General features: G+C 48.2%; 1 protein-coding gene and 1 long non-coding RNA gene across 2 annotated transcripts; one reads left to right on the top strand and one right to left on the bottom strand.

The window, feature by feature from the left end:
* Positions 1–1954: 1954 nt before the first annotated feature.
* LOC140424832 (uncharacterized) lies at positions 1955–17428 on the bottom strand. Its single transcript, XR_011947701.1, has 2 exons — positions 17110–17428; positions 1955–2739 (listed from the first exon to the last, which is right to left on the bottom strand). It is a non-coding gene; the product is annotated as an uncharacterized lncRNA (long non-coding RNA).
* LOC140424831 (frizzled-8-like) lies at positions 9924–12956 on the top strand. The gene has a single exon (XM_072508308.1). It carries the CDS (start codon positions 10505–10507, stop codon positions 12290–12292), a length of 1788 nt encoding a protein of 595 aa, XP_072364409.1. The 5' UTR covers positions 9924–10504; the 3' UTR covers positions 12293–12956.
* Positions 17429–19873: the final 2445 nt, after the last annotated feature.

Consider the following 19873-nt stretch of genomic DNA (forward strand, 5'->3'; position numbering starts at 1 on the left):
GCCACGCCTGTCGAGGGCCACTGAAAGCGCCCCCCCCGGCGATTCTCCGGGCCTCGACAGGCCGAGTGCCCGCCGAGTTTGGCCAAGTCCCACCGGTGTGGGTTACGTATGATCCCACCCAGCAGGACCTCAGAGTTCTATCCGCGGGGGTCGTCCTGGTGGGAGGGGCGGGAGGATCCGACCCCAGGGGGGTCTCCACGGTGGCCTGGCCCATGATTGGGGCCTACCAATCGGCGGGCGGGCTGCTTCCGTGGGGGCCTATGTTCCTCCGCGCCGGGACCTTGTAGGGCTCTGCCATATTGCCCGGGGGCCAGCGCGGAGACAGGAACCCAAGCGCATGCGCGAACTCGTGCCAGCCGTGGCATGCATGCGCAAACTCGCGCTGGCTGTGGCGCGCATACGCGGACTTGTGCCAGCACTGCCACGCCGGCTTTTGGGCGCCGGAGCTGCGGACGCCACTCCAGTTGAGGCCCGTTGATGCCGGCGTGGTTCGCGCCACTTTTCACGCCGGCGTCAGAACTTGGCCGCAGAATTGTAGAATCCTTGCCAAGGAGGTTGCCATGGAGTTGGCACCACAATTGATGGGGATGTTTAGCGAGGTGTTGGAGAAGGGGGAGCTGCCGGAGACACTGACCCAGGTGTCGATCACCCTAATCTGGAAGAAGGGGAAGTACCATTGCAGTGTGGGTCATACAGGCCCATATCATTGTTGAGTACAGATATGAAAGTGTTGGCTAAGCTAGGGGTAGGGAGGATGAAAGGATGCGTTCCGGGAATGGTTCCAGAGGACCAAACGGGATGTGTGAAGGGCAGGCAACTTTCCAGTAACACTAGGCGGTTACTAAATGTGATCAGGGCCCCGTCGAAGAGACGGGTACCGGAGGTCACGGTCTCTATGGACACGGAGAAGGCTTTCGACCAGCTGGAGTGGAGACACCTTTTTTTCAAAAAGGTAGAGTGCCCAATTCATTTTTCCAATTAAGAGCCAATTTAGCAAGCCCAATTCACCTACCCTGCACATCTCTGGGTTGTGGGGGTGAGACCCACGCAGACAGGAGTGAATGTGCAAACTCCACACGGACAGTAACCCGGAGCTGGGATCGAACCTGGATCCTCAATGCCGTGAGGTAGCAATGCTAAATACAGCACCACCGTGCCACCCTATAGAGTGATGGTACCTGTATGAGGTATTTGGAAAGTTTAGGTTTGGGCGAGGTTTGTGGTGTGGGTGAGTCTGCTGTACATGGCCTCGGTGACAAATGAGATGAGTTCACAGAGCTTCGGGTTGTATAGGGGAACGAGGCAGGGGTGTCCGCTATTGATGCTGCTGTTTACATTGGCGATAAGAGCCCCTGGCGATGGCCCCTAGGGGATCAGTACTGTGGCAGGGGAATGTGAGGGGGTGTAGGGCACACCTGATGCCACCCCCTGCTGAGCAATGAGGCGGCAAGCCCAGTAACCCTGGGCTCTTTGTAAGCAAACATGGCTATCGCTTCCTCAGCTCCCAACAGGAACCCTTCCGCCAGGTTCACATTTTTAAAAACTAAGTACTAATCGGGGCCAGTGTGACCACTTGCTGGGGAGGTGGTTGAATCACAGGAGGCCACCAGGTGTGGGGTGGCTCCCATTAATTATATGGAAATAGGGCTTAAATTGTGATTATTGGCTTCTTGCCGTGCTACGGCAGGATCCCGATTTCACCTACGGGAGCGGGCCGGTTGCATCACAAACCATTTGGCGCCTGGCACAGTTCTCGTTGTTTGGCCTCTCCCGCTATTCACCGGCCTCGTCACGCTCTCACTCGAGCGCCACGAGGCCATGGTGTATTTCTCATCGTCTGCCTTCTTCTTGGAAAAGGAATGGGAAAAGCAAAGCTTTTACCACAAGGAGCTATAAAATCCAGGTGTCAGCGAGAAGGAAATGATGGGTGTTGACAGGCGCATGCACCATGCAATTAGAATCCATGTGAGTCTTTATTGTGGTGGTTGCGTGTGAAGCAATGAGAGGAAGGACACTTCCAGGTGAAAGCTGGTAGTAGAAAGACTACTGTGATGCCTCCTGGGCATTGATGATAAGCAATTTTCTCGCCTTAACAACAGATCACTGTAAGTGGCTGACAGATTTTGTGCAGTGCATCCCTACAACATGCTGCGGACTCCTTTCCTCTGCTGGAGACATTGAATTGCTCTGAACAGTTGCCCCGAGAGGTTCTGTTAGTATTCACTGTCCTGGACACTGCCTGCCATTGTTGCTGTGCTGTCTTCTTTTGTGTTATTACCTCTCTAATGCAAACTCTTAATAGTGCAGATCTCATCTGGCTTACGTCGTGGAGTCACTACTTTTTTGACCAACTTGTAGGCTTTTGGCCCTGCTGCAAGGCCGTATAATCACCCGAGGTCTGCTAAATAACTAAATAAGCTGTCCTGCTAAAACATGTTTTGTTGCCGTTGCCCCTTTAAGCTGCTGCTGCTGACCTTTAAATCCTTTAGCAGCAGACAGGTTTCTGCCCCTCGAATAGCAAGTTAATGGTGACTGACATTCTGCAGTTAGCAATAATCATGTAAATTTTGTTTAATGCCGGGAACTTAGCAAGGTTAGCTGTCATCTCAGCAGGCAGACACAAGCTGTGCTTCACCATTCGACAAGCTGTGATCCCACTCAAGCAGAAAGTCCAGTCTATCCTCTTAAACAGTAAAACGGATCTATTTCCAAAGGCAAAATACTGCCGATTCAGGAAATCTAGAAGCGAAAAACAGAAAATACTGTAAGTGCTCAACAGATCAAGCAGTATCTGTAGAGAGTTGACTTTTCCAATGTCAATGTATTTTCATCATCATAACTGGAAAAAGTTAGAGGTACAACAGGTCTTAAGAAATCACAAAAGCAGGGGAAGGGGAGAAAAGAACTGGATTCTCCGATCGCCGACGCCGAAATCGCGTTCGGTAATCGGCCGGAGAATCTCTGTTTACATCAGAATCGGGGGCAGCGCCGTTTTTGTGATGCTCCACCCCCTCAAAAACGTCACCTGAGGCCCTCCCCTGATGCTCCCCGACAGCGTCGCTCGCGTGTGCTCACACCGTTCAGGGACCCCGCGTGACAGCTGCGGACTGTGTCCAGCGCCACCACAGTCGGGGGGGAGCCGTCCCGCTGGCGGGGGGTGGGGGGGGGGTGCTTCAGCGGGGGCTGGTGGAGGGTGGCCCGGGGGTGGCGAGGCTGGTTACAGGGGGGCAGTTTTTGGCAGGCCGGGTCCGCGGGCAGCCGCCACCATACGCCTGTGCGACCGCGGACCTGGCCATTCTCCGGACCGTATCTGCAGGAAAAGCCGGTGGCTTTACGCTGTGCGGCTGCTAGTCCCCACCGGACGGAGGATTGGTGCGGGGGCGGCGCCGACTTTCTGTTCGTAAGACCAGACGGATCCTGCGGACATAGCCGCAGGATCGGAGAATGCAGCCCATGGTCTGTGATAGGGTGAAGGCCAGATGACATTCAGTGACACGATGATGCAAGCCAGGACAGCACCGGTACAATAAAAGAAACAAAATATGTGCCGAGAGAAGCAGAAAGTAGCAAAAGCAGAGTCATTACCATCAACTGCTGCCGAAGAAAATGGGGGAACAATGGCTATTGATCTATTATTTTTTTAAATTGCTACTTTCAAAATCTTCAGTCTGGAATTTTCACCACATGCAAACATAATTCTTGATTGTTCTTGTTCCAATCTCGGCAATATCTCGAATTAGGACATACTTGATTGTAGCATTTCTATCGCATTGTTCATGACCGTCGGATATCCCAAGGCGTTTCAGTCAATTAAGTACTTTTGAAATGCAGTCACTGCTGTAATGAGGGAAACCGATCCGCCAATTTTGCACACAATGTGGTCCCATGAGCAACAGTGCGTTAATGACTAGATAACCTGTTTTAGTTGAGTGAGGAGTAAATATTGAGAGAAAATATGTAAACATTGACATCTTGAATATTGAACTCCACTGCTCTTCGAAATAATGCCCCAGGATCTTTTATGACAACCTAAGAGGGCAATGAGGTCTCAATTTAATGTCACCAAAAGATAACAACTCCAACAGTGCAGCACTCCCTCTGTACTGTGTTCGAGTATCAGTAGCTTTTGTGCCCGAACTTCATAAGTGGGACTCAAACTTCTGACTTAAAGGTGAGAGCAATACCACTGAACCACAACTAATGTTGCCGAACTGGTTCATGTTAAATTGAGTGATATGGGCAGCTTGCTGAAGACACACTCAACAATGATTCATTGTTACCCCCACCTCCCTATTTTCTTGCCCTGCCCATTAATGTCAGGCACACTTGGTTAACCTATGGATAATGTCGTACAGTATTGCAACTCACTTTCAAAGTTAACAAAATTAACAAAGTTAACTCCCACAGTCCAAAGATGTGCGGGTTAGGTGAATTGGCCAATGATAAATTGCCCTTAATGTCCAAATTGCCCTTGGTGTTGGGTGGAGGTGTTGAGTTTGGGTAGGGTGCTCTTTCCAAGAGCTGGTGCAGACTCAAAGGGCCGAATGGCCTCCTTCAGCACTGTAAATTCAATGATAATCTATGATTAATCTAGGACAAAGGTTCGGCACAACATCGTGGGCCGAAGGGCCTGTTCTGTGCTGTATTTTCTATGTTCAATGTTCTATGTTCTAAAATGTGTCAAAACTATTTGGTGTTCTGCCCTTAAGCTTTTCTTCATGACCCCAATGTGAACAGATATAATGAAACATTTAGATTTTTACATAGAATAGCAGTTTCAACATTGAAGATGAATGCACAATGCTTTGTGTCTGTACAGGCACCAACCTTTGTCAAGAACTCTCTACTCATATCTCATTCCCCTGCTAATTCTGTTAGCGAAACAAAGGTAGTTTAAAGGGATTTGTATTTGTATTGGTAAACATTAGAAATAAGGTGTAATTAAAAGGTATTGTTAGATTCATGCTGGTCACAGGTATTTTTGTGTGTGTGAGGAGAGGGGGCTGAGGTTGGCTTCAACTCCAACTGTGATTTTGTTGTGCTCAGAGAGGACTATGGTGTGAAGAGTAAATAAACCAGCAGTGGTTGCTTAGCAACTGGGACCTTGTAAGGTAGAGAAGCGTTTAAGTTTTAGTTTAGCTAATTTGATTGCAGTTGGAGACAGGTAATGAGAGGGAAGGCGGCTTTCACAGCTCTGCTAGAAGCAATTGATTTTAGAAGGCTAAAGAGGGAAAATCTGACTTGGCCTTGTTGGAAGATACCCCATACTATGGACTAATGGTTAAGAGAACACATGCCGAAAATCTAAAGTCCAGCTCGCTGAGCAAACTCGAGACATGAAGAGTAGTTTCCAAAGGTTTGGAGTTAACAGAACAAAGGATAACGGGAATCAGAACAGGTAACTTTTCAGTAAAATCAGAGAATTGAAAAGGCATTAGATCATGAGTGGATAGAAAACATCTGCAATAATGCTAAGATTTGTGAGAAATAACTACAGTTTGAGAGATTATTTGATATAATTGTGGAAATCGGTGGCTGGACCTCGGAGTTTGTGTAAAAAACTTTAAGACAAAGGGAACCTGAAGGGAGAAGTATAAATCTGGAAGCAAAACCTTGATGGAACCAGCGGAGGGAAAGCATAATTTAAATGAAAATTTGAAAGTATGCCTTTTGAAAAGAAAATTTGAAATCACTCGTGAAAACCAGAGTTCAATTCGACAAGGTGGCCCATGGTATAAAAATCATCTGGGGGATTTGAGCAAAATTCCAGACATTTACTGAGGGTCAGAGAGGAGTGTGTCTTACCACAGTCATCTTGTGTGCTTACAATGGACTTTGTGTGTTAATGAAACCTTAAGATGTACTTTGTAATCCATGTTAATCTTAAAATCTGTTGTAAATGTTAAGATAAGGTACAGTAATGGAGTATTGTATAATAATCAAACTTTCATGTTTATTAAATGTTTTTTTCCTTGTTGTTAAAACTAATTAACAGTCCAAGGACTCTTCCTCCACGTTTAATTTTTAAAAAAAGGAAAAGTTATTGCCTTTTGATCCAAGGTTCCATTCTGGGATCTTCCCGTCCAGTTACAACATCTCCTGGCATCGTAACAATTCCCATTATTTTTAATATTTTATTCTTTGACTATTTATTTGTCACTTAGATTTGGTGATTGGCTCAGATTCAATGGCCACTTTCGATGAAGCCCTCTATATTCTAATGACACTTATTTTTGGGTTATCTGTGGTACCAAATGCCGGCAGAATCACCTAATTTACTCATCAAGTAATGGTATCAGCTTGATTAAGTTGATTCTGCACTCTCAAGACTGAGTTACAGAGGATGTGGGTTGAAAGCTCCCTCAAGGATCTGAGCATATATTCCAGACTGTTATTCGGTGCAATACAAAAATCACTGTCCTGGATTTTGCCGTTGGATGAAATGTTAAAGTCAAGTCCTGTCTGTTTTAATAGGCAGATGTCATTCAGCCTATGGACAGTGGAAGATAATGCAGGTAGTTCCGCATGAGGTGACCAACCTTCTACATTTAACCAACATGGAATTACTAAACATTCATCTCATGACTGTTTGTAGGATCTTCCTGTATGCAGGTAGCTGCAGTAGAGCTAGGATAAGAAACTATGGGCAGGATTCTCCGTTGCCCGACACCGATATCCTAATCGGCGCTCAGGCGGAGAATTCATGTTTACGACCTATTCGGGGGCGGCCCCTGCTTTTGGATGCTCTGCCCCCTCCAAAACAGCGTCATCAAGGAGTACGCTGCACGCCGTCGGGATGGCCTCAGGACGTTACCTGCGACGCCCTCCCCCGATGGGCTGAGTTCCTAAATGCGCGGAACACGTGTGCTCTCAGTTTTTGTGAACTCAGCGTGGCGGCTGCGGACTGTGTCCAGCTCTGCTAGTCAGGGGGAGCCCTGCTGCTGGCCGAGGGAGTTTCAGTGGGGGCTGGGGTGTCTGTTGGGGCGTGGCAAGAGGAAACTATCCAAAAGTTGGGTCCCCGTGCGGCCAGCACCATGTTCTATGGCATGACCACTGCAGGTCGTCACCGTGCACATATGCGGCCACAGACCCAGCAATTCTCCAGGCATTTATATCGGGAAGGCTGTGCATTTTACGTAGCGCAGCTGCTAGCCCCTCACCGGTCTGAGCATCAGTGCGGGGGTGGAGCCAGCTTTTTCGCCATAAAAGTACACTTCCTCTGGACATGGCCTCAAAATCGGAGAATCCAGCCCTATATGTTAATCCTACTACTTATTAATTTATTTTGCTGAGTTATCTGTTTCTATAGAGTTCTATAGTGATATAGAACTGCCGGTTTAATGTCACTCCACCAGTGTGAGGGATTTTCCTGAAGCCGGGCTTATGCAGCCCATTGGGACAGTGTGGAGACAACTATAATAATAACCTGTATTAGTGCCACAAGCTTACATTAACACTGCAATGAAGTTACTGTGAAAAGCCCTAATGTTCACCTGAGCACCAATTCCTTCCCTTTCCAAATGTTTCCGTACCCTCATGAAAGTGGCATGTGAGGCTTTGTGAACAGTTGAGGGGGGGGGGGGCTTAACTGAGCCCAATCCTATCATAAACTGGCATCTAAAGTGTGATTCACAGTGCGGCAATCAAGGGTCATCCCCTCTCCAAACACAAGGGCCAAATGTTGAGCACGGCCTGATCCAAGCTACCTCAGTCCAGACCATGAATAGAAGTTGGGGCGTTCTGAGCTGGGTCATTGTCTGCTTGCTGGTCACAATCAATACAAACGAAATTGAGAATTATCCCCACGACCCTCATTTTGCTATTTATTTTCGAATGCGGATGAAGTGTTAACTCTGACCAGAGCTCGCACTGGAAAGCAAACCCCTTTCAGTTCGCTTGAAGAACACCTGACGGTATCCAGGCGATTCCACCCGGCTAACACAATGCATTTGTAACAACCTGATGCTGATGTGACCTAACTGTAAAACGGGAGGACCTTGACTCCAAAATAAATCGTCAATTGACTTTTCGGAATGTGGCACTGAACCCAGAACGTGACGGGAGATCCATAAAGTAGGTGGGGCTGGGTCTGTCTGCTTAATCCCCGCCAAGAAGCAATGCTTATAACAGAACCATCTCTTCCAGCACAGTTCCACATACTATCACTCGACTGTATTTTGGCAACCTGGTCCTTCATTAAATAGGACAGGGGCTAATATTCACCTGGGAATGCCCTTTGCATTAAAAGTAACCAGATTATTCTGAAAATATGTATTTGTTCAAATGAATTGCTGTAAAGATGAAGGTTGTCGGCGCAACACAGAAACCAGATTATTCATTTGGTCAAGCCCTGTAAATCCCTGTGCTATTCCCGAGCTGTGACTAATGTTACTCGCTGGGTAGTAATGTGCCTGAACAGCGTGATTCCCATTAATCATGGGGGAAGGAATCATACCGCACATTTTAACACGAATTTGAAAACGTTCATATTTGATTTGTCTCAGCAATATTTCTGTGAGAATGTAATATTATGTGGAATTTCCCAGTGGAGTTTGGAATTAATGGGTGGAGGTGCAGTCCTAACGATAAAAAGTCCCGTCTCCAGCCAACAACAAAAAAACATATTTTTAAAACGCTGAACACATGGGGTGGAGTTAAGCATTCAGGTTACCCAGCCTTCGATTATATTTACACTCAAACATGTTTATTAGCTTGCCTGCAACACTCTAATACTCTAACAAGACAAAACTCTAATACTACAAGACAAAACTCTACTACTATAACAAAACAAAACTCTACTACTATAACAAGACAAAACTCTACTACTATAACAAGGCAAAACTCTACTACAAGAACAAGACAAAACTCTACTACTAGAACAAGACAAAACTCTACTACTATAGCAAGACTCTCGAGGCTGCAGGCTGGAACAGTTTTGTGGGAATAACAGCAGGTTTTTTTGTTGCGGAGAAATAGATAGCACCTATATTATTGCCCATACACCGAGAATTGGGATAGTGTAAACGGATATGAACGTCACATTCGGATGGTCGTTGAAGACCCATCCCAACTCTATGAGATTTATGACACTGAAACTTTTGCACTTTCACATATCTAGCGAGAAAATAAACCGCCAGCATCCGTAAGATATTATTTTTATTGAGTTCGATTCATGGTCCGAACAGCGTTGAGGTCAAACGAAATGCTAAAATTAGGAAAGGGGCAGGTGTGCAATCTTTGAACTTGATGCAGTTTGCTCGACCAGTGTCTTAACTCTTGCGACTTTTTAAACTCAGTTGCAACGCGAGGAGACACACACGCCCCATATGTTGGGTCAGTGATCATTCACTTGCGATCGCCTCCTCTATGTCCTTAATGTTTCCCTCCCTACACCCCACCCCACAGAAAGAAACTAACAAAACCCCAGCACCTACATTTTGTTAGAAACCAGGAAATACTTTGCCCTTGCCGGAGCATATTTTGTTCTTGGGGGCAAAAACAATGCCGTTAACAAACTTCGGAGTTCTGGTTCTAGAAATGCAGCAATTTGCAGCCTCCGCGTGAGTCCCTGGCCAGCAGCGAATGAAACTCAAAACACACTTAAGAAAAAAAAACCAAACAACTCCTGGTCGAGGAGGAGGGAGCTTGTAAGGCAACCCCCCGCGGAGGAACTAACAAGCGAAAATTAACCTGCTAAACTCCCAGCCCTTCTGGAAGCTGTCACTGTGGGATTTTTTTTCAGCGAGAAGGGATTGACTGAGGCTAGGGCCCCCCACCCACCAGCCAATGTCACCGTGCGATTGGTAACCCGGGGCTAGAGGGGGTGGGATTTGGCCTCTCTCACATTATAAATATACAACAGTGATAGGTTCTAGGCACTCGGTGAGCATTTAATGGCAGCGCGGCGCTGAAATTCAGTCCTGGAGAGATATTTCACCCCCCCCCCCCCTCCCCCCCCCAAACACCAGCTCTCCCCTTGTGGTTGCAGGAGTGAGGGAGGCAAAAGCCCAGAACTGTCCGCAGAGATCCACCTTCCAAGATACCAGCTACAGCGCCGCTTTAACTTACGGGGCTGGGGAATTCGAGGCTCCCATGCAAGAAACAACAGAAAAAGTTTGGAGAGGGACTGTGTGAAGTTTCTGATTTTTATTCAAAAAGGAAGAAGACAAGTTCCAGTGTATTTTTATTTTGCACAGCCATCTTGATCGCACGTCTTCGGGGGGAGGGGGGGGCTAATGTTTAATTGCTCCTCCTGTTTTGCCTCTACATGAAGTGGTGGACTGCAGGCAGCCCTGTGCCAAGTCGAAATGTGTTTGCTGTTCAAAATCTGATCGTCATGTTCTGAGACTCGGAACTAGGACAGGACGAGGGTGGGGAAGACGACCATTTGCACTTTTTTTTCTGTGGATGTAAAGGATTTACCTTGGCGTTTCTACACCAGAAGGGACGACAGCAAAATAAAGAGACTGGAGGGGGGAAACGAAGCGAGGCGAGGGGCTGCAATATGGAGTGGTACCTGCTGGAGCTGCTGTACCTGCTCATCGCCCTGGCTCTGCTGCGGAGGTCGAGTGGAGGCGCCGTTAAGGAGCTGCACTGCCAGGAGATCAGCGTGCCTCTGTGCAAAGGCATCGGCTACAACTATACCTACATGCCCAACCAGTTCAACCACGACTCGCAGGACGAGGCCGGCCTGGAGGTGCATCAGTTCTGGCCACTGGTGGAGATCCAGTGCTCGGCAGACCTGCGCTTCTTCCTGTGCAGCATGTACACCCCTATCTGCCTGGAGGACTACAAGAAGCCGCTGCCGCCGTGCCGGAGCGTGTGTGAGCGGGCCAAGGCCGGCTGCGCCCCCCTCATGCGGCAGTACGGCTTCGCCTGGCCGGACCGGATGAAGTGCGAGCGGCTGCCCCGGCAGGGCCAGCCCGACACGCTGTGTATGGACTACAACCGCACCGAGGTGAGCACGGCCTCGCCGCTCTTCCCGCAGCCCAGCGGACGGCCGGACAAGAAGAGGCGGCCGGCGCCGGCCCCGCCGCGTCTCCCGCTGCCGCCTGCGCCGGGCGCCCCCTGCCAGGCCGCCTGCCAGTGCCGGGCGCCCATGGTGCGGCTGCAGAGCGAGCGGCACCCGCTCTACAACCGCGTGCGGACGGGCCGGGTCAGCAACTGCGCCGTGCCCTGCCACGACCCCTACTTCACGGCGGACGAGCGCAGCTTCACCGCCTTCTGGATCGGCCTGTGGTCGGTGCTGTGCTTCCTCTCCACGCTGGCCACCGTGGCCACCTTCCTCATCGACGTGGGCCGCTTCCCTTACCCCGAGCGGCCCATCGTCTTCCTGGCCGCCTGCTACCTCTTCGTGTCGGCCGGCTACCTGGTGCGCCTGGCGGCCGGCCACGAGCGCGTGGCGTGCACCCGCGCGCCCGCGCCGCCGCTCCCCGCGCAGGCGCAGCACGTCCACTACCAGACCACGGGGCCCGCGCTGTGCACGCTGGTCTTCCTGCTCGTCTACTTCTTCGGCATGGCCAGCTCGCTGTGGTGGGTCATCCTCTCCCTCACCTGGTTCCTGGCCGCCGCCATGAAGTGGGGCCAGGAGGCCATCGCCGGCTACTCGCAGTACTTCCACCTGGCCGCCTGGTTGCTGCCCAGCCTCAAGTCCATCGCCGTGCTGGCGCTCAGCTCGGTGGACGGCGACCCGGTGGCCGGCATCTGCTACGTGGGCAACCAGAGCGTGGCCAACCTGCGCGGCTTCGTCCTGGCGCCGCTGCTCATCTACCTGTGCGTGGGCAGCGTCTTCCTGCTGGCCGGCTTCGTGTCGCTCTTCCGCATCCGCCGGGTCATCAAGCAGGGCGGCGCCAAGACGCAGCCGCTGGAGAAGCTGATGCTGCGCCTGGGCGTCTTCGCCGTGCTCTACGCCGTGCCCGCCGCCGTGGTGGTGGCCTGCCACTTCTACGAGCAGCACAACCGGCCGCACTGGGAGCTGGGCCACAACTGCTCGTGCCCGGGCGAGCGGCGCCGGCGGCCCGACTACGCCGTCTTCATGCTCAAGTACTTCATGGGCCTGCTGGTGGGCACCGCCTCGGGCGTCTGGGTCTGGTCGGGCAAGACGCTGGAGTCGTGGCGGGCCTTCTGCACCCGCTGCTGCTGGAGCAGCAAAGGGGCGGCGGCGGCCGGGGGGGCCGCAGGCGGTGGCGGAGGGGGCTCCATGTACAGCGACGCCAGCACCGGACTGACCTGGAGGTCTGCCACCGCCAGCTCTGTGTCTTACCCCAAACAAGTGCCATTGTCCCAAGTCTAAGATTCACCCCCTCCAACCAAATCCCCCTTTCTCCCAGTCTATTTCGTGGGGGTGACGATTCTCTCTCACCCAGCATCCTTTTTTGTTAAAATGTTAATGAACTTCTAATGGTATCCATTAGTCAGAAGTGAAGGACTAGCCAGAACAATGTACCTGGCGCTAATACTTCTAAATCTTAAACAACATTTATATGCACAGGACATCCATTCAGTCTCAAACGTGGGAGGGGAAAGGGATTTTTTGTGTTTGGTTCTCGAAGTCATTGTTTAAATCGTGGTGTCTCCACCACCAGAGACTGTTCATGCAAGGGGTTAATTCTTTTATTTTCATTTGTTGGCATTTTATGAAAATTTAAATGAGAGGGACAAAATGGAGTACCTGACATCACAAATCTTAATGGTTTCACTGGGTACACCGACCTGCCTTAAAATCCTGTTTTAGTATCCCCATGTAATACGGGTTTCTTTGCAAAGTTGTATTTATATAATTATTTGTACTATGAACACATCTGTAAATTGTGTACATAACAAAAAGCGTTTTTGAAGTATATGCAGAGTATGTAAATTTTTTGTATAAAAAAAAGTTTTAGGGGTCGCCTATGCTAGAGCGACAAAATTATTTGAAACAATTATTCTATTTTGACAATAAAACAACTTTGATTTAATTACGTTTGGAACAGGCTTGGAAATGTTCTTTTATTATGTTTTCTGGGGGGGCGGGGGGCTAGATAGATTCGTATTCACGGGCGGGTAGTCTGGAGGGATGTTGGTTTACGAGAATGTTTTGGTAATTGTTGAACTTTCTACCTGGCTGGAACACTGAGGCTGAGGACATCATTTCATAAACGAGGTCCGATTCAATGGGGTTAATCTGTAGGAGTGAGCCTTTTGAATGGAGTAACTTTGATGTCTCGTTTCCAAGTTTGAAGTGTTACACCGCCGCCCCCCCCCCCCCCCCCCAAAAAAAACCCTCTTCCACTCCAGTTCCTCCTTTCCCTTGTTTCAAGTCTCGGCCAGCATGGTGCCTTTTTATAAATGAATTAAAAGAGACGTTTTTTGAGTCTTAACTCGTTTAAAGGAGGGGGGGGGGGAGAGAGAGAGGTTGGGGGGGGTGGTGCGGGGGACGAGTTGTAACAGTTCGTGAGCTTGAAGGGAACGGAGAACAGTCTTTTAAACAGCTCCTTCTGTATTGTCGGCCAGACTGCACACAGTAAGGCATAGGGCTGGACATATAGAAATGCCCATGAATGCGCTACAGGTGGTCCTGCTCGTATAATCCCCCAATTTAAGGCTCTCTCCTTTGCAAGACAATTGCATTGCAAAGCCCTCTCTTTTTTGCTCCTAATTGAAGCGATGGACAAGTATTATAGACTACAAGCTGTGGAGGGGGGAAAAAGCTCCATGGCAATCGCCTGGTCTATAGTTGCAGGCAGATCAACGGGGATGGGAGCGTTGCTCAGGCAAGTGTGCTCATAAAAGGGCATTTTATTCTCTTTTAGCGGTTTGCCCGACATAAAAAGAAACTGCCCAATGCACACATAATTTTATGGCAGATTAGTGATAATTTAAATGTAATTGGGAAGGCTGCACATTAGTAGTGAAAAGATGCCCCCGGGTCCAGCATTAGACTGCCAATCAAGATAAGAGAGGGACAGTTAGACCCATGCCTGTGGCTCAGACCTGCGAATGACCAAGGCATCCGTCAGCACTATCGCAAGCCAGCACATATTAGGGTTTTATACGCTCCCAAGTTCATCAAGTTTAACAAAAGCAATGTTAACCTGAGAGTTTAATTTACCGACTCTACCTGGATTGGAGGAAATTAGTTCGAAAGTATTACATTTTAAACAGGCCCAGACGCAGAATGACTATGAATTCAGTCACACCTAGGGGAAAGCATCACTTGAACTTTACAGCTACATGAAGGAGATGATGTTTAATTTTAAATGGGATCATTTATTGAAACCATGTCGAGAATTCTCAAACATTAAAAAAAATCGACCTGCTTAATAAAATTTGGTTTGACATGAATTATAAAACAGCTCCCTGGGTGGCTTGTGTACGTTTTTTTTAATCACATTTAATCAGGAAACGTCAACAGATTAAGTAAATATACTCAAGGATGACAAACACAAGACGTTTTGGGAAGAGCAGAAATGGTAGCTCTGGGAGAAACCTTTATTTCTGATCGGCATGTTTGCAGTAAAACTTTCACCATCCCTTGAATAGCTCTCGGCCCTGGGGGTTGCGGTGACTTTACAGCAGTTTTGCTGGGGGTGGGGAATCTGAAATTGGAGGCGGGGACAGAGAAAGCACCTTAAGGCGTTGGGCTTCAGTGTTGACTCTTATTCATACACAAATAGTTTTTATGTTAACTGAACGTGCGAGTTTTCAATTGACATGGAGTTTTCAGGAGTTATGTGGGTAGATGGATGGAGCCCTCTGCTGCTTTTTTCCATTAGAGGATTATAATAGAGGGGAAAGTGTGGATCTTTTGCCAAATATCTTTAATATATCGCTCGTTTCCTCTGCGGGCAGTTTAGACATGCGGAAAGTCATTTATTTTTAAAAAAGTTATTTCCTAGTTTATTCGACACAAGGGCATTAAAACAACCCGGATTAATCAAATACAACGTTGGACCATATTCATTCCACCCCAGCCCTCCCCCCAAAAAGCGAGTACTCGGGCCTTGCCATCTTCCCACACAAGCGGGTAGACAAGTTTATTTTCCCCAGTAACTCCCAATGGAGACGAGTCCCGAGTATTTACATTCCTGTTGCTGCTCGGCTTGACGGCATTAGTTTGTGCAATGTAGGGAATCTGGGGAATGGACCTTCACAAAATCTAGGTCCCAGCCAGCTGCATTCCTCAAATACTGTGGAGCTATTTTCCTTGTGTGAATAAATAGCCATGGCAACCGCGACCCTGTGGAGATGTCTCTTGGAAAAGGACTCCAGCGACTCCCCCGGTGAAACTGATAGGGGAGGAAACCCGAGGAGGCGAGGGACAAGGCGCCTTTTTACTAAGGGGTGTCATTTCAGCCGTGGGGATTTCTTCAAGCTGCCTACTGGCCGGTTGGTGGGAAGGATGCAGTTAACAGAATCGAAAGCGAATACTGATCTTTACTGATTTTCTTTTCTCTCTCCTAGCAGTATTGATATCTCTCTCCCTGCATTGTGTCAGACAACCATCCTGTTGTTTTGTCCTTTGCTGATGTTGTGCGAGAGTTGCTGGGCCAGCTCTCTTCACACATTGGCCAGTGTCACCGAGTATCATCATTACCTCACCGCCTCCCGCGGCTGTTGCTACCGTCTCCAGCTGTCAACCTGGCATTAAAGCTGGATGGACTAAACGTCCTTTCCGAGTTCCCCCTGTCTGCCTGGGTCCCACTTCCACAACCCAAAGCTTTGCAGGGTAGGCGGATTGGCCACGCTAAATTGCCCCTTTAGTAAGACAAACAAATCTGGAATAAGTGGCAGAGCTTTTTAAAATTGCCAATGTAAAGAAAGAACGTCCTCCAATTGATTGTCGGCCAAAACATAGCCGTCCCATAGAAATCCCCACCGTGCAGGAGGAGGCCATTCGACCCCTCGAATCCGCACCAACCCTGTGAAAGAGCACCCTACCCAGTCCCACTCTCCCCTCCCCCCCCCCTAATCTTTGGACACTTAAGGGGGGGAGGTGGGAGTGCAGCACGATGGGCCAAATGGCCTCCTGCTGCACTGTAGTGATTCTATCTTTAGACGTCCAATCGCAGCTCACGCATGCTCCATGGTGAGACTTCCTTCTTTCTCCCCCCTTCGCCTCCATTTAGCCCTGCCAAAGCTCACCTTCCTCGCCCTCTGTTAGCAACGCCCTCTGGTGTTGTAAGACTTCGTACTGTGCTCACCCCAGTCCAACGCCGGCATCTCCACATCTCTGTTAGCAAGGTCACTCTTCTCCACTTTTACCCCCCCCCCCCCCCCCCATCTCTTGAATGCTCTCCGAATCCTAGGCTCTGGGTAATTTTCCAATTCAAGTTGCCACTTCTGACACATCCCAGATCACTGCCCTGAATGAGACATGAGTACAGCGTTCGTTTTATTGGCCAATCGTAGAGGTGTTGAAGATCACAATGCTTCATGTACCCTCTTGGGGGTAAACTATTAATATAACCGTCGCTGTGAGCCACACCTGACCTTTGTTCATTGATCTGTCACTGTGGCCGGAGAGACCAGTCTTTATTCGCCAGTCCTAGGGATAGCAGAGCAAGAAGCGAATTGTACATCACATGAGGTTATGATGGGGATTTGGGGGGGGGGGGGGGGGTCTCCCTCTACTTATTAAATTATTACGTGGTCTCCTGACAGTGGTCTACACTATCCTCGATCACCATCTCCTGTCCAGTGTGCTGTGTGTGAGTATTTCGCTCACAGAAGTGAGTTGATATGGCCTTGGGTGTTACAAGGATTTGTGGAATGGCGCCAACAAAAAAGAACCTTCCCTTTAATGGAAGGGGGTCCGATTCAGAGAAAGGCTGTTGGTCTGTAGCCATCGGGAGTAAATGGCTGGAGCGCCTACCGTCACTCCCAATACACTGGTGATAATCCCAGTGCAACAGAAGCAGTGGGTGATTTCCCCATTCACTGTACATTAGTGGGCCTAAAGGTAAATTAAGCCCATGATGCAATGTGAAAGTTGGTTGCATTCACGGACATTCCAAATCCTGTTAGCCAAAGTTCAACACATTTCACAATTAAATTCGGAAATAACCCAGGTTATGGGTTAAATGATACGTTTCTTTAAATTCTGAGCGGAGTCACGTTTTACGACCTCACCTTTCATCCTCCGAATCATTTCATTCGGCTCCTTGAAGCAGGCCTGGGTCCATTACTCTAATTTCTCCATGTGTTTCAAAAACACATCAAAAGGTTAAAATCGAGAGTAGCGCTGTGCATCCCGAAGTACAGGCCCATAAATAGAGGCATTTTTTTGACACACCAGAGACGCGATTTTGTTTAAACAAGTTGCAGCTACTGTCAAAACTAATCATGTGAAAAAATGTAGTCCCTGTAAACACACTCTCGACAAAACTTATCACTCAACAATGATGCGATTCTTTTCATTTAGTCCAGGGACGCCTTGGAGACATTCGCTTCTGACGACGTGCTGTGCAACAAGGGGCTAATTGTGCTGTCTGCCTGAGCCTTGCAGGACCGCTGGTAACACTATCTCCTGGCTTTAGCATGTCCCCCTATTCACCACTGCATTTATCCCAGTAAATTACCACTGTGGCCAAATGAGGGTCGATGTATGTGTCTGTGTTCAAGAGTGGGACGTAGTGAAATCCGGGAGCTGGAAGTCAGGGGTTCACAGTGTGGGTTCGAGACTAGTGCCCCCCCCCCCCCCCCCCCCCACACACACAATCATACCACCATTGCACAGCGCGGTTCCCAGGCACATCCAACAACAACCAATTTGTTCAGAATTAAAACTTTTCCTGCGGGACAGAGGCAAGGTAAACTGACGAACGCCCCTAATATGGAAACTGGCATAAATGAATGTGGAATAATGAATATTGCCAACATTTCTGGCGCTGTGCCATCACTAGTTCAAGCCATACGTGTTGAACGGGGCTGCAAGAAGGCTTACCCACAATATTAACGATACCCAATCCTGCCTTATCAACCAGGGTTGTTTTAAAATAAAACGCATGAATCAATTTCCTAAATCTAGCTTTTATTTTTATCAATTAATCTCTTGTGGAAACACTCCACCTTCGGTCAGGGCTGGGAAGTAGCATCCAGGGCAGGAATGTACAGCATAAAAGGAGTTAACACTTCCTCGCAGGAAAGTAAGTGGTAAACCTCCTCACTTGACCTTTAAGATGAAGGTTGCTGGGTTACTGCCAGTACTTTCTAAATTTAAGGTTACCTCGTCCATAAACTTTTCATGGCTATAATTAGGAAGACCCATATCTTGAAGAGATCTCCGATTGCAAATTAAAACGGGTGTAAGTAAGAGTCTCTCCAGCGTCCAGTGTGAAGACGCGTCTCAGTCACCCCCGCACACTCCATTTACATTTTGAAGCCAGAACGGTAGTGGTTACGTTAAAATAAATAAAGCGTGATCGTCCGGTACCACCATCCAAGAAAGCATTGCTGCGAGAATGGGTGGGAATTTTTAAAAAAACTTTGAGCGGGCAGGGATTCACTGTTTAGCCGCTGCTGCCATCTAGTGGCTGCGGTTGGCAAAGTAACACCGTCTCCAAATGTCCAGTGCCCAAGTTCATGTTTCCTGGTGGCTGATTGTGGCACCAGAAATTCTCAGCCTGTTCACGTATACTGAGGGAGAATTCAGAATGTCCAATTCACCTAACAAGTACGTCTTTCAGGACTTGTGGGAGGAAACCAGAGCACCCGGAGGAATCCCATGCAGACACGGGGAGAACGTGCAGACTCCGCACAGAGAGTAACCCAAGCCAGGAATCAAACCCGGGTCCCTGACACTGTGAAACAACAATGCTAACCACTGTGCTACTGTGCTGTAAAGTGCTTCAGGTCATTTTATTACATTAAAGGTGCTTTATAAATGTTATGTTGTTGAGTGACTGGGGTACTGTACTGAGCACATCACATTGAACTCTCCGTTACCATACATTGGTATGAGCACTTCCTCTGCTGCAGATTAAACTAGTTGGCCTGTTATTTTTCGCTGTGATTTCCCCCGGTACATCCAAAGAATTAAAGGCTTAGATATCCTCCGAGTAACCAATGACTACAATATAACATTGGCTGCTGAATTTCCAGCTTGCTCAATGAATTTTAATTTGATAATTGTATATTTTATTAGGAGTCCTGATTCTACCCAAGTGACCTGAAGCTCAGTTTGTTCCAACATTTCCGTTTATTTATCTGTAATATGTAACACACTTAAAGGGGGAAATACTCAATCAGGATGAAGGACTCTCCGGCAACTAGGTCTAAAATATACCTCTACTTATTGAAACTGAAATAAACTAAATTAAGTGCATTTAAGTTCAACTTATTTGTGAAATTCATCTGGCTGCTGATTTAATGACAAATTCCATTATGTTGCTGTGATTTATTCCAGGTCCTCACATTCCTTCCACAAGTCTTATTTTCTTGCAAAAAACCTCAAAATTTATTGATATTTCATAACCGAAATACGTTTGACATGATATTTGTATACAAACTTCACTTGTAGGAAATAACCATTGTAAGGAGCTTTCCACCAAAGGCTATGATTTTACCGCACAGATACCCTAGAAGTAAGTATTATGAATGCTTGTCCTCCGATTAGATCCATGCGAGCAGTTTTCAAAAAAAAATATTTTTAGTTGCTATATTTTCATCATTTTCGCCATACAAGGCAAGATAAAAAAAACAGAACAACCCCAACTCCAGTAGGTCCCACCGCCACGCAGAGGCACAGGGCAGAGAAGCTGACCTCCACCCCAACAAGATCGGCCTACAAACGATCAGCGAGACACAGACTAAAACGTCTGCCCCTGCGCCCGTCTGCAACTTGGGCCGGTCCAACACCCTGAAAATCGCTTCTAGGGGACCGGGCTCCACATCA

The sequence above is a fragment of the Scyliorhinus torazame genome, chromosome 6, assembly GCF_047496885.1.
Source record: "Scyliorhinus torazame isolate Kashiwa2021f chromosome 6, sScyTor2.1, whole genome shotgun sequence".
Classification (NCBI taxonomy): Eukaryota; Metazoa; Chordata; class Chondrichthyes; order Carcharhiniformes; family Scyliorhinidae; genus Scyliorhinus; species Scyliorhinus torazame.

What these genes read in the sequence shown, in the direction of transcription:
- LOC140424831 (XM_072508308.1), top strand. Translation starts at nt 10,505, where the DNA reads ATGGAGTGGTACCTGCTGGAGCTGCTGTACCTGCTCATCGCCCTGGCT.